The 20,929-nt window shown below is 44.9% G+C and overlaps 1 protein-coding gene and 1 long non-coding RNA gene across 3 annotated transcripts in view; one reads left to right on the top strand and one right to left on the bottom strand.

Annotated features, from left to right (window-relative positions):
* The window catches only part of KSR2 (kinase suppressor of ras 2), a 788,417-nt gene that overhangs the window by 632,539 nt on the left and 134,949 nt on the right, over positions 1-20,929 (bottom strand). For both annotated transcript variants that reach the window (XM_077292285.1, XM_077292289.1), the window contains exon 2: positions 3,422-3,562. In XM_077292285.1, coding sequence (XP_077148400.1) covers positions 3,422-3,562 — 141 coding nt within the window. The remainder of the gene's footprint in view (positions 1-3,421; positions 3,563-20,929) is intronic.
* LOC143809150 (uncharacterized) overlaps positions 12,269-20,929 on the top strand; it is a 49,196-nt gene continuing 40,535 nt past the window's right edge. The window contains exons 1-2 of the long non-coding RNA XR_013222105.1: positions 12,269-12,461; positions 12,668-12,767. This is a non-coding gene — a long non-coding RNA (uncharacterized LOC143809150). The remainder of the gene's footprint in view (positions 12,462-12,667; positions 12,768-20,929) is intronic.

Here is a 20,929-nt window from a genome sequence, read left to right as displayed (position 1 = left end):
CATTGTTGGGTGAGGTTGGTGTGGAAGAACTTGACTGGTCGCACAGTGACTTGAACTCTACCCTATCTGCCACCTTTGGGATGACATAGAAAGGAGATTGCAAGCCAGGCCCTTTCAACTGATATCAGTGTCTACCAGCACAAGTGCTCTTCTGAACGAATGGACAAAAATTCTGACAGACTCCTCCAAAATCTTGTAGAAAGTCATCCCAGAAAAGTGGAAGCTGTTTTAGCTGCAAAGCGAGGACCAACTCCTTATTAAGGTCTATGGATATAGAATAAGATCCCAATACTTTTGTCTATGCAGTGTGCGTGTGCGTGTGTGCGTGTGTGTGTGTGTGTGTGTGTGTGTGTGTGTGTGTGTGTAATATACAGGGGTTGGACAAAATAATGGAAACACCTAACGTTTTGGCATCATAATCTTCGAACATGTTATAAACATGCAAACCGTGACATATGGTAATGTTTTGTAGTTAATTATTTGTGTTATGTGATGTGTGTATGTAAATTAACTGTTTGTTTTGCATAATTGTAAGAACATTGATGAGAACCTGATACCAATGGCAGACCTCTCGGATTTTCAAAGAGGCCAAATTGTTGGTGCTCGTATGGCAGGCGCTAGTGTAACAGAAAGTGCCCGAATGCTTGGCGTGTCAAGAGGTACTGTCTCCAAAGTAATGACTGCGTTTGAAAGAGAAGGAAAAAATGTCCGCAGCAAAGCACAGGTCCGGCCGAAAGTCGAAGTCGACAGAGAGACCTTCGGACTCTAAAGCGAATTGTGAGAGAGGATCGCAAGACCACGGCTCCGAAAAATCACTGCTGAGCTCAATGAACACCTACAGAACCCAGTTTCCATAAAAACTGTTCGTCGGGAGCTGCACAAATCTGGATTCCATGGAAGAGCTGCAATTAGAAAATTGCTGCTCTCAATGACAAATGTTTCCAAGCGTTTAGAGTGGTGTAGAAACCTCCAGAATTGGTCCCTCGAGCAGTGGAAACATGTGATATTCTCAGACGAATCATCGTTTACCCTATTTACGACCTCCGGCTGAGTGTACGCTTGGAGACAACCGAAAGAAGCATTCCATCCAGACTGCCTTCTCCCAACCGTAAAACATGGTGGAGGGGAACGCCATCTTTCAGGATGATAATGCACCAATTCATACAGCTAGAATCGTTAAAGCATGGCACGAGGAACATTCTAATAAAGTTGAGCATCTCATCTGGCCCCCACAATCCCCAGACCTCAACATTATTGAGCATTTATGGTTGATTTTAGAGATTCAAGTTAGATTGGAGGTGTTTTAACTGCAGAATGGGCTAAAATTCCTTTGGAAACAATTGACACCTTGTATGAATCCATACCTTGGAGAATTGAGGCTGTAATCGCCGCAAAAGGTGGACCTACACATATTAAACTGACGTTTGTTGATGTTTCCAGGTGTTTACATTATTTTGTCCAACCCCTGTATATATATTATATTTTCAAGAGACAGCTGAGGAACTGCACCTCTTGGCCAGAACAGTGGACATACAGTATGTTTAATTTCAGACAACCTACAGGAGTTCTCCAACCCAGCTCACTTCCACATTAAGAGGTGCGCAGTGCTAATGATTTTGAGTGCAAAGGTGGAAAGTATTCTGTATGGGTCCTTTTCATGTAGCCTTCCTGGCAGGCAATTACTGGAACAATATTATCGATACTTAGCACCTCCCAATGGAGAAGTAAGGGTATGTGCACACGCTGCGGATTTTGCTGCGGATTCACAGCAGTTTTCCATGAGTTTACAGTACCATGTAAACCTATGGAAAACAAAATCCGCAGTGCACATGTTGCGGAAAAAAACACGGGGAAACGCTGCGTTGCTTATTCCGCAGCATGTCAATTCTTTGTGCGGATTCCGCAGCGGTTTACACCTGGTCCCTAATAGGAATCCGCAGGTGTAAATCCGCAGGTGGAATCTGCACAAAAACCGCGAAAAAAACGTGATAAATCCGTGGTAATTGCGCAGTAAATCCGCAGTGCGGATTTCCTGCGGATTTACCAAAATCAGTGCAGAAAAATCTGCACACCTTTCCACAATGTCTGCACATACCCTGAGTGGTAGTAGACAAGGCTGTAATTTCATCATAAATAGGTGAATCTGCAAAGTATTTGTAAAAGAAGTAACTTTGTAGTTTACTAATTAAAATCCTCTCCATTACTAAGAATAGATTTTTAATAGTTAGGTTAATGCTCGTTGCCTGGCTTACTGGTCATCAGCAGTGGCATTCTCCTAAACAAGGAGCGCAGTGTTTACAAAGCCTTTTCTATAGACCTTGTAATCACTGCTCTAAAACTGGATGGATTTGGCCAGGATCAGCTTCCCTGCATACCTGCTTGCAGCCTCAGGAAGCGCACAGTTTAGGCTACCAGTGCAACCAAGCGGCTAGTCCGAATTGTCAATCGTTAGGAGTGCACTTTGCCCGGCATGCGAGGAGGCTGAGGTACTGTGTTCTCCTGCACACAAGTTAGGAAAACCCCTTTTAATTTTGCTGTAGCGACATTGCAGCGAAAGTGAACACTAACTGCCAAGTGTTCATAGTAGGGGGCACCAGTAAAGAAGCAGGTATTTTATAATCAGCTTACACTTTTAATCAATAAGAATTGTCCAAACCACAGAACCTTTTTAACTGCAGGTTTCAAAATTTACTTTGAGCCCAGTAGTTGCAGCGCAGCTTATATTTTAGCAAAGCCCCACTGGGGACAATACTACTGACATTGTCCTCAGCTGCAAATGGAGGCTCTAATGTTCATAGTTCTTCATTGAGAAATTGAGCTCAGGTTTTAAATTATTATTATTTATTTATTTATTTATTTTTTTACATTTTCATTTTTCAAAGTAAACAAATAGGAAACTCTGTAATCCAGCTCCGTTCCATCAATAATCTATATATATAGTGCCATTTTTATGGTGACACAACACGGCTGAGACATGTTTAGGAATCCTTTCCCATTCTATAAAGTACATATTTTTCAATTATCTACAAATAATTATACAGTCGCGGGTCAACAATCATCGCAAAGCATTTCATTCAGCCAGAAGGGAAGATACAGGACTTGGAGGAAACTTGCATACAGTAAAGTACAGTGTTTATTGTACCCATGACATAGGAAAAGTTGGCAGCCATCTGGAAATCACACCCCGGTCAGATTAGGCTATCGCTGTGAACCTCTTCTCCTCTGTCAATTCTTACAGTTTACTAATGGGCAGCTAGGTTCTGTTGCTCCATTTATGAATCTACAGAGGTACAGATCTACAGCGGCACCAAGGTATGCCAACCTGGCAGATGCCAAAAGGGTGCTCAGAGTGAATAAAACTTGACCCGTTCACACACAGACGTCATAGGCATTTACCACCTAAGCCGAAATCTGCCATTACCTCCATTACTTCTTTGCGGATGTTGACAATCCTGAACCAGTGCGTAAGTTGAGGAAATCCTTCGAGCTCCGCATTACGTTCCTGAAGTGCCACTTTCCTCTTGCAGGACAGCTGCCGACTGAAGTACTTCACTAGCTTGCTCTGAAAAGAAAAGAAAGGGAATTCAGTAATGGACACGAGATTTTATACTCTTTTATCATTCTCTACCTAGTCATGTGCACTAGATGGACAAAAGTATTGGGTTAAACCTCTTAGTCATTGAATTTAGGTTTTCATTTACAGTCCCATTGGCACGGTTATATAAAATCCAGCCCCAGCCATGCAGTCTGCCTTTACGGACACTTGTGAAAGACTGGGTCGTTCTAAACAGACCACTGAATATGAGGGATGAGGGTGATCCTGTCCGCAAGATTGTGTAATGTAAAGGAATGACATGGCTGTAATGTCACTATAATACTGATTACATTGATACCTTTGGTGAAGAAATCCACTTTGCTGTTCTTCTTTAAACACCATGTTTTTTGCTAATTACATTTCGGTGCACAGGAGCCGGACTGTACAAGGGGTCTTCTCCATCCTGTCTGTGATACCCGGCCCCTCTGCCTGCCTATGGTCTACAAATGACTTGGCTCCTCTGTTTAAAATCTCAGCAAGGAGGGGCAGGGAATCACAGATGGAGGCAGGCAAGCGGAGGGGCCGAGAATCACAGACTGAGGAAAGCGGAGGTGCCAGGAATCACAGATGGAGGCCGGCAGAGGGGCCGGGAATCACAGACTGAGGAAAGCGGAGGTGCCAGGAATCACAGATGGAGGCCGGCAGAGGGGCCGGGAATCACAGACTGAGGAAAGCGGAGGTGCCAGGAATCACAGATGGAGGCCGGCAGAGGGGCCGGGAATCACAGACTGAGGAAAGCGGAGGTGCCAGGAATCACAGATGGAGGCAGGCGGAGGAGCTGGGTATCGCAGACGGAGGCAAGCGGAGGGGCCGGGAATCACAGATGGAGGCAGGCGGAGGGGCCAGGAATCAGACTGAGGCAGGCAGAGGGGCCTGGAATCACAGACTGAGGAAAGCAGAGGTGCCAGGAATCACAGACAGAGGCAGGCAGAGGGGCCGGGAATCACAGACGGAGGCAGGCGAAGGGGCCAGGAATCACAGACGGAGGCAGGCGGAAGGGCCAGGAATCACAGACGGGGGCCGGCGGAAGGGCCGGAAATCACAGACGGGGGCAGGCGGAAGGGCCGGGAATCACGGACAGAGGCAGGCGGAGGGGCCGGGAATCACAGACAGAGGCAGGCGGAGGGGCCGGGAATCACAGACGGAGGCAGGCGAAGGGGCCGGGAATCACAGACGGAGGCAGGCGAAGGGGCTGGGAATCACAGACAGAGGCAGGCGAAGGGGCTGGGAATCACAGACAGAGGCAGGCGGATGGGCCAGGAATCACAGACGGAGGCAGGCGGAGGGGCCGGGAATCACAGACGGAGGCAGGCGAAGGGGTCGGGAATCACAGATGGAGGCAGGCGGAGGGGGTCGGGAATCACAGACAGAGGCAGGCGGAGGGGTCGGGAATCACAGACGGAGGCAGGCGGAGGAGCCGGGAATCACAGACGGAGGCAGGCGGAGGGGCCAGGAATCACAGAAGGAGGCAGGCGAAGGGTCAGGGAATCACTGAGGCAGGAGGAGGGGCCGGGAATCACAGACGGAGACAGGCGGAGAGGCCGGGAATCACAGACAGAGGCAGGCGGAGGGTCCGGGAATCACAGATGGAGGCAGGCGGAGGAGCCGGGATTCACAGACGGAGGCAGGCGGAGGGGCCGGGAATCACAGATGGAGGCAGGCGGAGGGGGTCGGGAATGACAGATGGAGGCAGGCGGAGGGGCCGGGAATCACAGATGGAGGCAGGCGGAGGGGCCGGGAATCACAGACGGAGGCAGGCGGAGGGGCCGGGAATCACAGACGGAGGCAGGCGGAGGGGCCGGGAATCACAGACGGAGGCAGGCGGAGGGGCCGGGAATCACAGACGGAGGCAGGCGGAGGGGCCGGGAATCACAGACGGAGGCAGGCAGAGGGGCCGGGAATCACAGACGGAGGGGCCGGGAATCACAGACAGAGGAGCCGGGAATCACAGACGGAGGCAGGCGGAGGGGCCAGGATTCACAGACGGAGGCAGGCGGAGGGGCCGGGATTCACAGACGGAGGTAGGTGGAGGGGCCGGGAATCACAGATGGAGGCAGGCGGAGGGGTCGGGAATCACAGACGGAGGCAGGCGGAGGGGCCGGGAATCACAGACGGAGGCGGAATCACAGATGGTGGCAGGTGGAGGGGCCGGGAATCACAGATGGAGGCAGGCGAAGGGGCCGGGAATCACAGATGGAGGGACCGGGAATCACAGACAGAGGAGTCGGGAATCACAGACGGAGGCAGGCGGAGGGGCCGGGAATCACAGATGGAGGCAGGCGGAGGGGCCGGGAATCACAGATGGAGGCAGGCGGAGGGGCCGGGATTCACAGACGGAGGCAGGCGGAGGGGCCGGGATTCACAGATGGAGGCAGGCGGAGGGGCCGGGAATCACAGGCGGAGGCAGGCGGAGGGGTCGGGAATCACAGACGGAGGCAGGCGGAGGGGCCGGGAATCACAGGCGGAGGCAGGCGGAGGGGCCGGGAATCACAGACGGAGGCAGGCGGAGGGGCCGGGAATCACAGACGGAGGCAGGCGGAGGGGCCGGGATTCACAGACGGAGGCAGGCGGAGGGGCCGGGATTCACAGACGGAGGCAAGCGGAGGGGCGGGAATCACAGGCGGAGGCAGGCGGAGGGGTCGGGAATCACAGACGGAGGCAGGAGGAGGGGCCGGGATTCACAGACGGAGGCAGGCGGAGGGGCCGGGATTCACAGACGGAGGCAGGCGGAGGGGCGGGAATCACAGGCGGAGGCAGGCGGAGGGGTCGGGAATCACAGACGGAGGCAGGAGGAGGGGCCGGGATTCACAGACGGAGGCAGGCGGAGGGGCCGGGATTCACAGACGGAGGCAGGCGGAGGGGCGGGAATCACAGGCGGAGGCAGGCGGAGGGGCCGGGAATCACAGACGGAGGCAGGAGGAGGGGCCGGGAATCACAGACGGAGGCAGGCGGAGGGGCCGGGAATCACAGGCGGAGGGGCCGGGAATCACAGACGGAGGCAGGCAGAGGGGCCGAGAATCACAGACGGAGGCAGGCGGAGGGGCCGGGATTCACAGACGGAGGCAGGCGGAGGGGCCGGGATTCACAGACGGAGGCAGGCGGAGGGGCCGGGAATCACAGGCGGAGGCAGGTGGAGGCAGGCGGAGGGGCCGGGAATCACAGGCGGAGGCAGAGGCTCATTGCACAGTCCGGCCCCTGTGCACCAAAATCTAATTACGAGAAAGTTTCAAATGGTGATTAAAGAAGAACAACAAAGCGAGTATTTTCACCAAAGCTAGCAATGTAATCAGTATAACAGCACCATTATAGATACTGTATGTCTTTACATTGTAAAATCAAGCTGACGAGTTCTCTTTTAACATGAGCACCAAAACCACTGCATGAGTTTTCATGGCAGAACAGCAGCATGCAGCCTCACATAGGATGTAGGGGTGTAAAGCACATGGCCAGTAGACTCTGGAGCAGTGGAAACATGTTCTGTAGAGTGACAAAGCAGATTTTTCTATCCAGTAATCTACAAAAAAAAAAAACTAACCAGCATTTCCGAGCATAATAAAGCAAAGCAAGTGCAAATATGTATGCAAACATTGAATATATGGAATCTGAGGTATGAATGAAGGTACCGTACTTAGCACATAAATTGGCCAATTCACGGGAGCATACAGAGGCTGCTGCATTCTTTTGTTTGTATATTTAACAATATTTAATTTATATTCAATTAATGCTGGATCCTACCTGCCCTATAAATTTGTAGGTGTTTAGCCTGGGAGAATAAGAATATTCAGTTTAGGGTCCCATCGAAGAAAGGTCACCTTGCCATGGTTGACAGGCTCCCATGAATTGGCCAATTTATGTGCTAAGTACCTTCATTTTGATAAGCATATTCCATGCAGAAGTAATGAAGTTCACATTTCCTATATTCAGTGTTCACATATATCTTACTACTTACAGAGTGCTGCTGTGTTCTTTAGATTGTCTAAATGGGATTATGCTATGGGATTCTTTTTTGGGGTTAGTTCCAGTGAAAGGAAATATTAAAGTGAATCTGTCGGCAGGTTTTTACTATGTAATCTGGGGACAGCAGGAGGCTGGGGTTAAAACGCTGAATTCAGCAATGTGTCACTTATCTGACTATGTGACCAACCCCCCGTGATAAGCAGCTCACTGTCAATAGACAATGTACACAGAGAGCTTGCTGGTGGCAGAGGCAGCTTTCTGAGCTCTGCTACATCTGAAAACTCTGATTGTATCACAACTGTTGCACCCAGTAAACTAGAGTAATACATCGCTGGAATTGGGGTCTCTTTTCCTACATTGTGCAGCTCTTCTCAGATGAGGCAACAAAAACTTGGTGACAGATTCCCTTTAATGCTTCAGCATAGAAAGCTATTTTGGACAATTGTAGCTTCCAACCATGTGGGAACAGTTTGCCGCTCTTGTAGGTGTAATGTGCACATCTCCCAATACTTTTATATCCATTCTATATAAGCAATATAGATTAATGAAAAAAAAAGAATAATATTCCAAACACTTCAACAAAGTAGAGCACAAACAATATTAAATAAGTTGACTGGCCTATAAATCCCATTTTAATTACACAATTCTGGAATTCTGCGATACTAGAGCTGGACCCCTCATATTCTGCAGGACACAGAACATCTGTGCAGTAAACTGACAGCCGACCAGCAGAAGCACATCCATATACATGACTGCGCCTAGTACAGATAAACTGCTGTGAATGACACATTGGAGCAGATTTATTCTGGAGTAATTTGCAGCAAAAAACTGTCATTCGTGACTTGCATCATATTTATGATGTGTTTTAGACACTTTTTACAACTTGTACAAACAATGGGAGACAAATCTACACTTCAATACCACAGTGAAGGCAATGGCAACACGTGATACACAACCACATGCAATAAAAAAAAACTAATTAAATTAGAAATGTATGTATAGGAGTAGCTGTTTGGATTACAAGTGCTACTTCAGTTTGGCCACATGATGGCAGTGTTGCATTAACTGATGAACAACAACTAATGTAATGCGGAAGAGAATAGTAGTGTAGAGTTCGGTTATACAGGTCCTTCTCAAAAAATTAGCATATAGTGTTAAATTTCATTATTTACCATAATGTAATGATTACAATTAAACTTTCATATATTATAGATTCATTATCCACCAACTGAAATTTGTCAGGTCTTTTATTGTTTTAATACTGATGATTTTGGCCTACAACTCCTGATAACCCAAAAAACCTGTCTCAATAAATTAGCATATCAAGAAAAGGTTCTCTAAATGACCTATTACCCTAATCTTCTGAATCAACTAATTAACTCTAAACACATGCAAAAGATACCTGAGGCTTTTAAAAACTCCCTGCCTGGTTCATTACTCAAAACCCCCATCATGGGTAAGACTAGCGACCTGACAGATGTCAAGAAGGCCATCATTGACACCCTCAAGCAAGAGGGTAAGACCCAGAAAGAAATTTCTCAACAAATAGGCTGTTCCCAGAGTGATGTACCAAGGCACCTCAATGGTAAGTCTGTTGGAAGGAAACAATGTGGCAGAAAACGCTGTACAACGAGAAGAGGTGACCGGACCCTGAGGAAGATTGTGGAGAAGGACCGATTCCAGACCTTGGGGAACCTGAGGAAGCAGTGGACTGAGTCTGGTGTGGAAACATCCAGAGCCACCGTGCACAGGCGTGTGCAGGAAATGGGCTACTGGTGCCGCATTCCCCAGGTAAAGCCACTTTTGAACCATAAACAGCGGCAGAAGCGCCTGACCTGGGCTACAGAGAAGCAGCACTGGACTGTTGCTAAGTGGTCCCAAGTACTTTTTTCTGATGAAAGCAAATTTTGCATGTCATTCGGAAATCAAGGTGCCAGAGTCTGGAGGAAGACTGGGGAGAAGGAAATGCCAAAATGCCTGAAGTCCAGTGTCAAGTACCCACAGTCAGTGATGGTGTGGGGTGCCATGTCAGCTGCTGGTGTTGGTCCACTGTGTTTCATCAAGGGCAGGGTCAATGCAGCTAGCTATCAGGAGATTTTGGAGCACTTCATGCTTCCATCGGCTGAAATGCTTCATGGAGATGAAGATTTCATTTTTCAGCACGACCTGGCACCTGCTCACAGTGCCAAAACCACTGGTAAATGGTTTACTGACCATGGTATTACTGTGCTCAATTGGCCTGCCAACTCTCCTGACCTGAACCCCATAGAGAATCTGTGGGATATTGTGAAGAGAAAGTTGAGAGACGCAAGACCCAACACTCTGGATGAGCTTAAGGCCGCTATTGAAGCATCCTGGGCCTCCATAACATCTCAGCAGTGTCACAGGCTGATTGCCTCCATGCCACGCCGCATTGAAGCAGTCATTTCTGCCAAAGGATTCCCGACAAAGTATTGAGTGCATAACTGAACATTATTATTTGATGGGTTTTTTGTTTGTTATTAAAAAACACTTTTATTTGATTGGACGGGTGAAATATGCTAATTTATTGAGACAGGTTTTTTGGGTTATCAGGAGTTGTATGCCAAAATCATCAGTATTAAAACAATAAAAGACCTGACAAATTTCAGTTGGTGGATAATGAATCTATAATATATGAAAGTTTAATTGTAATCATTACATTATGGTAAATAATGAAATTTAACACTATATGCTAATTTTTTGAGAAGGACCTGTACATATGTAGCCTAAATATAAAGGTAATTTAATTATACATTCACCCTCAAAGACTGATATGTAATGATGTAGAAATAATTGTATCACTAAATCCACTGGATGGATGGATGGATGGATGGTTGGATGGATGGATGGATGGATGGATGGATGGATGGATGGATAGGGGCACTGATAATAATGGCAAAATGTGATTTTGATTGCAAGTTAAAATCAGGTCTAAACTAGGCTGTGAAGCTTTTGAAGACTCCTTGAAGCACTTAAGCACAACTTTATTTACTAGTATAATTTGGTTTTTACTGAATGATCCCTTTCATTTTCTTTTACCTCCCAGTGATCTGGAAATCAGCAAAATCTATGTAGAAACTGCTTTACATAAAATATCCTTCTGCTGGTAAAAAAAATGCTTACATATGTGAAATAATTTGCATTAAAGGTTAATTAAAATAATATTAAATGTTATAATACAAAATAAAATCTGCAGATGACACCGAGACTATACATTTCTAAATGCACTATCTGATATATCAGAACCTATTAGGCTATGTGCACACGTAGAATGACCCTCTGCGGATTTTTCTGCAGCAGAATTGATAAATCTGCAGGTCAAAAACGCTGCGTTTTTGCTGCAGATTTATCGCGGATTTACCGCGGTTTTTCTGCGGATTTCACTGCGGTTTTACACCTGCGGTTTTCTATTATGGAGCAGGTGTAAAGCCGCTGCGGAATCCGCACAAAGAAGTGACATGCTGCGGAATGTAAACCGCTGCGTTTCCGCGTGTTTTTTTCCGCAGCATGGACACAGCGTTTTCTGTTTCCCATAAGTTTACATTGTACTGTGAACTCATGGGAAACTTTTGAGGAAACGCTGCGGATACGCAGCAAAATCCGTATCGTGTGCACATAGCCTTAGATGAGAAGGAGCCGCTCCGACAGGTCTCAGCTCTGATGTCAGGGACGGCCTGTTTTGTGCCTTCTTAGGCTATGTGCACACGTTGCAGATTTGACTGTGGAATTTTCTGTGCAGATTCTGCATTTCTTGGCAGAAAACGCAGGTCAGGATCTGCGCCTTTTTTTGGTATGTGCACACGTTGCAGATTTTTGTGCGGATTTCATGCGTTTTTACCCCTGCAGATTTCTATTAAGGAATGGGTGCAGAAACGCAGCAGATCTGCAAAAAGAAGTGACATGGTCCTTTTTTGAATCTGCTGCGTTTTCCGTGCAGATTTTTCCACACCATCAGCACAGCATTTTTTTTTTGCCATTGATTTACATTGTACTGTAAATCACTTGCAGCTCTGCAGCATTTCTGTGCGGAAAAAAAGCTGCAGATCTGCAGGAAATCTGCAACGTGTGCACATACCCTTATTAGAAATCAGAATAACTGTTTTTTTTGTTCCCAGCACCGTAGCTTTATCATGAATTATTTTTTGAACCCAAGTTGTATGTTTAAATGCCATAGTTGTGGGCACAATACATTTTGTTTGATTTGCAACTTTGCAGGAAAAAAAAACAGAAATTCTGAAACAGTTTTTTGTAATTTTTTTTGCTATTAAAGGGGTTGTCCACCTCTGGTGAAATCTTTGACAATCCTTGCAGCTTGCAGAATGCGAGCGGTGTGTAATGCACACACTGTTAGGACTGGGGTCCGCTTGCCTGTTTCAGCAGTTGTCATGTTACTGCAATCAAGTGATTTCTATACTTGTGGTCATTTGTCACCTGGGTCTCATACTTGCAATCACTGACAACTGCTGGAACAGGCAAGTAAAGCCTTGCTGCTTATGTAGAGGGATCGTCATCATGCACATTAGTCCTTGTGCCAAACAGTGCTCAGTATCGAAATCTTAAGGGCACTTTCATGGCCAAAAAATAATTTCATAGCAGACAGTCAATCTGGGATTTAAATGTTCATTGATAAATGTTTGATCAGGGGGTTAAGTGAATGGACCTAAACTGCAGTACCAGGCACAGTCATATGGAAGATCCACACTGCCAGGGCCAGGCACCTAGCAGCCATGATGCCTGTTGAAACCTGCAATTCATTGCCCTCCAGTAACAATTTCTAGAACTGTTCTTTTCAGTACTGTGCTATCTTTTCTGTTTTCACATGTATGGTAAAGCCAGAAGCATAAATCCAATCATTTATTTTACCAACGATGAAGACACTGGATGGGTGGTAAGAGGCATTCTCCTGTACGTAGCGAGTTTCCATGGGTGTTCGCTGGTTTCTCCGATGGTATGACATTTCATTAGCACCTCTGTGATTCTACTGTAGCTGTGACACATACTAAACTCAATAATGTCTGTATGATTAAGGTAAAAAAAGCGAGCACAGTGGATAAGGGAACAAATCTCTTCTAATGTGATCTACATTTCCTTTAGTCTCTGCTATAGCGGGGCTCCGCTTAGTAACTGTCCGGTAGACCTGATCAGCCTGTTTTATATCCCGTGACTACACAATAGTGCGCATGTTGGACTCACGGTAAGTTTTCTTGCTCGTTATTCAATATACCATGGAAGTTTGAATAATTTAAATCAGAAATACAATTGAAGGGAATCTGTCACCAGGATATTCAGACAGCAGCCCAATGTGGGGCAGAGACCCTGAGTCCAATTATGTATCACTTACTGCCGTGTAGTTTTTATGAAATTATTGTTTCATCAGTCTAAGGTTATTATTAATGGAGTGCTAAAACTGTTTCCAGATAGTCCAACCAAACTCCACTGATTGGCAGCTTTCTGCCTATGCACAGTGGACAAAGAAAGCTGTTAATCAGTGCTGGGGGTGGGGTTATTCAGTGCTCAGCAATCAGGGAATTGGTAGATCTGCAGCAGAAAAAGAACAAAAACATTTTTAATCAAAACTGCTGCACCTATTAAAATAACTGACACATCCTTGGAGTCAGGGTCTCTGCCACTATATTAGGCCGGTTTCACTTGTCAGTGGCTCCGGTACGTGAGGTGACAGTTTCCTCACGTACCGGAGCCACTGACACACGTAGACACATTAAAATCAATGCATCTGTGCAGATGTCATTGATTTTTTGCGGACCGTTTCTCCGTGTGCCAAACACGTAGTGTCAGTGTACGTATTACACGGACCCATTAAAGTCAATGGGTCCGTGTAAAACACGTACCGCACACGGACGTTCTCCGTGTGCCGTGCCGGAGACAGCGCTCCAGTAAGCGCTGTCCCCCCCACATAGTGCTGAAGCCGCGATTCATATCTTCTGTGCAGCAGCGTTTGCTGTAAAGAAGATATGAATAATCCATTTTTTTAGTGGTATTTCGTGTTTAAAATAAAGCTCCATGTCCCCACCCCCTGTGCGCCCCCCCCGCTGTTCTGAAAATACTCACCCGGCTCCCTCGTTGGCTGTCGCTGCTTCCTGTCCTGGCCGCACCTTCTACTGTATGCGGTCACGTGGGGCCGCCGATTACAGTCATGAATATGCGGCTCCACCTCATAGGGGTGGAGCCGCATATTCATTACTGTAAATGAGCGGCCCCACGTGACCACATACAGGAGAAGCTGCGGCCAGGACAGGACACTGCGAGGGAGGCGGGTGAGTATTTTCTGAACAGCGGGGGGGCGCACAGGGGGTGGGGACATGGAGCTTTATACCATACCATACCACTAAAAAAATTGGTTATTCATATCTTCTTTACAGCAAACGCTGCTGCACAGAAGATATGAATCGCGGCTTCAGCACGATGCAGGGTACAGCGCTAAACTTTAGCGCTGTCTCTCCTGCACGGTCCGTGTGGTACCCAGGCGGCACACGGCTGCTGCACGTGTGCCACACGGATGGCCTACGTGAGCTCACGGACACACGGACACGGATAACTCCGGTACCGATTTTTTTCCGGTACCGGAATTATCTGGACGTGTGAGACTGGCCTTATGCTGCGCTCAGATGGAGTAGTAAAAACCTGGTGACAGATTCTCTTTAAAGGGAACCTTTCATTAGATTCATATTGCCTGAATCACGGTCAGCATGGACCAAGCCTGACTGCACAATTGCAGCCAACGCTCAGGCAGATTAATCTGATGACGTCCGCAGCTGGTTTCTCTCTCTCTCTCTCCCTCTTCCCTTGATTGACAGGTCTCACTCATGTGTGTACAGTGGGATAGACCTGTCAATCAACTGGAACACAGGGAGAAGCTGGCTCGGCACCACACGGGACTAGTCAGTTCTCTAATTATATCCCTTATTCAGCTTTCATACTATTCTTATGCCGCAGCAATTCGGAGAAAGTCAAACCCGCCTGCAACTGCTGCATTCATGCTGCCTTTGTAAGTTACACATAATGTTACTAGAGAACTTTTTAATTTCCATTTATCATATTTGAACCTCTTCATGACTTTTGGGTTTTCCATTTTTGTGTTTTCTGTTTTTCTCTCCCCTTCTTCCCAGAGACATAACTTTTTTATTTTTCCGTTAATATGGCCATGTGAGGTCTTGTTTTTGCGGGACGAGTTGTACTATTGAACACCACCATTGGCTTTACCATATCGTGTACTGGAAAACGGGGGAAAAAAATCCAAGTGTGGTGAAATTGCAAAAAAAAGTGCGATTCCACAATTTTTTTAAAGTTAAATAAAAATAAAATTAAAGCTACACATATTTGGTATCGCCGCGATCAGAATCGCCTAATCTATCAATGAAAAAACCTGATTGCTAAACGGGGTAGCGAGAAAAAAAATTTAAATGCCAGAATTATGCTTTTTTTGGTCGCCGCAACATGGCATTAAAATGTAATAACGGGTGATCAAAAGAACGTATCTGCACAAAAATTGTATCATTAAAAACATCAGCTCGACACACAAAAAATAAGCCGTCACCCGACCCCAGATCATGAAAAATGGAGACGCTACAGGTCTCGGAAAATTGTGCAATTTTTTTTTAAGCAAACGTTGGAATCTTTTTCACCACTTAGATAAAAAGAACCTAGACATGTTTGGTGTCTATGAACTCTTAATGACCTGGAGAATCATTCTGGCAGGTCAGTTTTAGCATTTAGTGAACCTAGCAAAAAAGCCAAACAAAAAACAAGTGTGCGATAGCACTTTTTTTGCGCTCATAGCAGGTCGGCAATGATAACCACAGGGGTCTCCTGCACATCTATTAACATACTGTATATATCACCTATATTCTCTATTTGTTTGACACAAACTATTAAGTCCTGACCTATTCCTCGGAAGATTCACCTAGGGTCATAAACACGGATTTGTACATGTACCCATAATACTCTTATACTGTTATTTGTTCATTGTTATTGTATATTTTGTAAAAATAAACTTTGTATGGATTTTTTAGCATATTTGACTCTGGTTCTCCCTGTTAATCATATCATGATGAGTCGCTAATATATGGGTTCTTGTAAACTGTAGAACTGGAACTTTTGCAACACATTGTACTTCATGATAATGGCAAAATTTAGGGCGATATACGGTAATTTGCGTTTTTTATGAAAATATACAAAATTTTACATATTTGGATGCCCCCAAAAATAATTAATAAATAACATTTACCACGTTTACTTTATGCCAGCATAAGTTTAAAAAAAATTTTTTATTTTTTTTGCTAGGAAGTTAAAACAGTAAAAAAAAATGAGAAGCCATTTTTCATTTTTCCTACAAACTTTACAAATCCAATTTTTTTTTCAGGACCACTTACTTTTTAAAATACTTTTAGGAAGGGCTAGCTCTAGGCTTTCGTGGGCCCTGGGCGAGGGAGTCTCGGTGAGCCCCTTTAACACATACCACAATTAATGATGCACAAATACGGCAGAGAAATATAGGTATAGTACAATGTCAAAGATTTCACTTCTTACATTACATGAGTGATATCTATTGTAAATTCTACAATAGCTCAGAAACCGGACAGTATAGTCCTCAATACAGTATAATGAGCCCCATATATTACTCCATACAGTATTATTGGCACCACATAGTGCTCCATACAGTATTATGGGCACCACATAGTGCTCCATACTGAATAATGAGCCACATATATTGCTCCATACAGTATTATTGGCACCACATAGTGCTCCATACAGTAAATGGGCCCCATATATTGATCCATACAGTATTATGGCACCACATAGCGCTCCATACAGAATAATGAGCCCCATATATTGCTCCGCACAGAATAATGGACCCCATGTAATGCTCCATACAGTATAATGAGCCCATATAATGCTCCATACAGTATAATGCTGCATAAAGAATAATGAGACCCATATATTGCTCCATACATAATGGGTCCAATATATTGTTCCATACAGTATATGATGGGCTACATATAATGTTCCAGTATATGGTGGGCCCCATATATTGCTCTGTATATAATGGGTCCTATCTAATGCTCCATACGGTATAGGATGAGCCCCATATATTGCTCCACACAGTATGATGAGTCCCATCTAATGCTCCATACAGTATATGATGGGCCTCATATATTGCTCCACAACAGAATGGGCCCCATATAATCCTCCATATATAATGAGCCTCATATAATGCTCCACATATAGTGGGCTCCACATGATACTCCATATATAAAGGGCCCTATATGATGGTCCATATATAATGGGTCCCATATGATGCTCCATATATAATGAGCCACATATGATACTCCATATATAATGGGCCCCATATGATGCTCCATGATGAGCGTCATATAATGCTCGATATATAATGGGCCCCATATATGTACACTGTGACTGTTCAGGCAGAGGGTGCACAGACGTGACATCATCGCGCCCTCTGACCTGAACGTTACAGTCAGAAGACTAAGTAAGTAAGTAAGGTAAGTATCGCAGGTGCCAGGCCTGGGGCAAGTGGGGGGGCCCACTGGCAGGCGCCGGAACTGTCACAGGCACTGGGGCCCCCGATGGCGAGTGGGCCCCGACACTTGTACAGCTGAACCAGGTGCTGATGCCAGCCCTGCTTTTAGGGTTCTATGTCAGAAAACCCACAAACAAAAGTCCACTGTCAAAATAGCACTCCTTATGGTATTAAAAAAACTGCATTCAGGAAGTTTATTAACCATTCAGTTGCTTAACAAGAATAATAGAAGAGTGAAAAAAAGGTCCCGTAAAACATAACGTATTTTTCACTAAAATGTTGCTTTAGCTCCAAATTTTTCATTATCATAAGTGTAATATGAGAAAATGGATCACTCAACTTGTGCAATTTCTCCAGCGCACACCGATCCCCACATATGGGAAAACATATGCACCACTTCTGCATTTATCACCCACTCCTGGTTTTGGCTTACAAATACTGATGTAAAATACTGACCAAATACTGATAGTGTGACGGCAGCCCAAAGCTTTTTATAAATTGCAATACTGAAGAAAGAAAAAGGAGCCACTATATAATCTGCACACCACCCAATAAATTGGTGAAAATAGGCAAGCTTTATTGATAGTAAAAGATAGCAATAGTAAAAACAATTAAAAACAGTGCAAAACATCTCCCTCGTTGCTCCTGCTCCCATGCAAGTCAATAATATTGTAGAATATATCACAAAATACAACAAATGGCACTTAGGAAATCACACAAAATTGTTGAAAAACACCTATGATAAATACTCAGTCCTGATAATTATCACTGGATGAGACATATGGCACTCAGAAAAACATACAATTGTTAGGAAGCACCTATCATGTATGGTCAATCCTAATGAATAAGGACACTGAGGACCCACCAGGGTGCAGCAAGGTGAAAAAAGAGAGAGACCTCCCAATGTAAAGTGCATCAGCGTGAAGCAAGGATCAAATAATACCTGAGACAGGAATAATATAAAAGCATTATAATCCACGGAATAGGGGGTTGATGCTGCTCAAAAATGACCTGGTGATCCTCAGGAAGTGTAATACACTGAGAAGCCAGTGAAGGGAACAGGATAAGGCAGAGGGAGGACCCAACGCGTATCGCTGTTGCTAAGATAGCTTTGTCAGGGGGAAGTCATCTTTAAAGGCAATCTGTCAGCAGGTTTTGGTATGTAATCTGAGGCCAGCATGAGGAAAGGCCTGAGACACAGATTTCGGGGATGTGACACTTATTAGGCTGTGTGCTGTTTTTTAAATAGAATGAATGTTTTTTCACCAGTCGCTGGCTGGACTATAGATGATATGATGTCATCCAAGTGCAGTCCCATTTACTCGGATATAGACAATAGAGAAGACGGCGAAATTATCTTCTTCATCTTCTTCACAGCTATGCTCCACTTCTCTCATGCAGGTGAATGTGATCTAACACAACACTAGGCTCAAATTCTGACAGAGTTTGAGCCGAGTGTCATTAACATAATCGGCCCGATTTCTTTCACATTAGAGGGTCTACAGCCGTGTGAGCGCACCTTAACCCCTTTCTGACATCAGACGTACTATCCCGTCGAGGTGGGGTGGGCTCGTATGCCCACCGACAGGATAGTATGTCATAGCGATCGGCCTATCGCAGCTGACATCCGGCACTATGTGCCAAGTGCAGTCACGGACCGCCCCCGGCAAATTAACCCCCGCCACACTGCGATCAAACCTCCAGGAGTGCACGTCAGATCGCTGATCTGACACAGTGCACAGCAAAGTGTCAGATCAGCGACCTTATACTATAACATGATGCCCCCCCTCCGGGGCAATGTTATAGTGTAAAAAAAAAAAAAAAATTCAGATGTGTAAAAAAAAATCCTAAAATATATATATATATATATATATATATATATATTGTTGTTTTTTTTATTTAGATAAAGAAATGTATTTATGGGAACAATATACAGTGGGGCAAAAAAGTATTTAGTCATTCAGCAATAGTGCAAGTTCCACCACTTAAAAAGATGAAAGGCATCTGTAATTTACATCATAGTTAGACCTCAACTATGGGAGACAAACTGAGAAATAAAAATCCAGAAAATCACATTGTCTGTTTTTTTAACATTTTATTTGCATATTATGGTGGAAAATAAGTATTTGGTCAGAAACAAACAATCAAGATTTCTGGCTCTCACAGACCTGTAACTTCTTCTTTAAGAGTCTCCTCTTTCCTCCACTCATTACCTGTAGTAATGGCACCTGTTTAAACTTGTTATCAGTATAAAAAGACACCTGTGCACACCCTCAAACAGTCTGACTCCAAACTCCACTATGGTGAAGACCAAAGAGCTGTCAAAGGACACCAGAAACAAAATTGTAGCCCTGCACCAGGCTGGGAAGACTGAATCTGCAATAGCCAACCAGCTTGGAGTGAAGAAATCAACAGTGGGAGCAATAATTAGAAAATGGAAGATATTCACGACCACTGATAATCTCCCTCGATCTGGGGCTCCACGCAAAATCCCACCCCGTGGGGTCAGAATGATCACAAGAACGGTGAGCAAAAATCCCAGAACCACGCGGGGGGACCTAGTGAATGAACTGCAGAGAGCTGGGACCAATGTAACAAGGCCTACCATAAGTAACACACTACGCCACCATGGACTCAGATCCTGCAGTGCCAGACGTGTCCCACTGCTTAAGCCAGTACATGTCCGGGCCCGTCTGAAGTTTGCTAGAGAGCATTTGGATGATCCAGAGGAGTTTTGGGAGAATGTCCTATGGTCTGATGAAACCAAACTGGAACTGTTTGGTAGAAACACAACTTGTCGTGTTTGGAGGAAAAAGAATACTGAGTTGCATCCATCAAACACCATACCTACTGTAAAGCATGGTGGTGGAAACATCATGCTTTGGGGCTGTTTCTCTGCAAAGGGGCCAGGACGACTGATCCGGGTACATGAAAGAATGAATGGGGCCATGTATCGTGAGATTTTGAGTGCAAACCTCCTTCCATCAGCAAGGGCATTGAAGATGAAACGTGGCTGGGTCTTTCAACATGACAATGATCCAAAGCACACTGCCAGGGCAACGAAGGAGTGGCTTCGTAAGAAGCATTTCAAGGTCCTGGAGTGGCCTAGCCAGTCTCCAGATCTCAACCCTATAGAAAACCTTTGGAGGGAGTTGAAAGTCCGTGTTGCCAAGCAAAAAGCCAAAAACATCACTGCTCTAGAGGAGATCTGCATGGAGGAATGGGCCAACATACCAACAACAGTGTGTGGCAACCTTGTGAAGACTTACAGAAAACATTTGACCTCTGTCATTGCCAACAAAGGATATATTACAAAGTATTGAGATGAAATTTTGTTTCTGACCAAATACTTATTTTCCACCATAATATGCAAATAAAATGATAAAAAAACAGACAATGTGATTTTCTGGATTTTTATTTCTCAGTTTGTCTCCCATAGTTGAGGTCTACCTATGATGTAAATTACAGACGCCTCTCATCTTTTTAAGTGGTGGAACTTGCACTATTGCTGAATGACTAAATACTTTTTTGCCCCACTGTATATTGTTCCCATAAATACATTTCTTTATCTAAATTAAAAAAAAACAATAAAAGTACACATATTTAGTATCGATGCATCCGTAACGACCCGACCTATAAAACTGTAACACTAGTTAACCCCTTCAGTGAACACGTAAAAAAAAAAAAGAGGCAAAAAACAACACTTTATTATCAAACGCCGAACAAAAAGTGGAATAACACGCGATCAAAAAGACAGATATAAATATCCATGGTACCACTGAAAACGTCATCTTGTC

The sequence above is a fragment of the Ranitomeya variabilis genome, chromosome 1, assembly GCF_051348905.1.
Source record: "Ranitomeya variabilis isolate aRanVar5 chromosome 1, aRanVar5.hap1, whole genome shotgun sequence".
NCBI classification, from domain to species: Eukaryota; Metazoa; Chordata; class Amphibia; order Anura; family Dendrobatidae; genus Ranitomeya; species Ranitomeya variabilis.
Note: the sequence above shows the minus strand (reverse complement) of the source record. Positions and strands in the feature narration are given on the sequence as shown.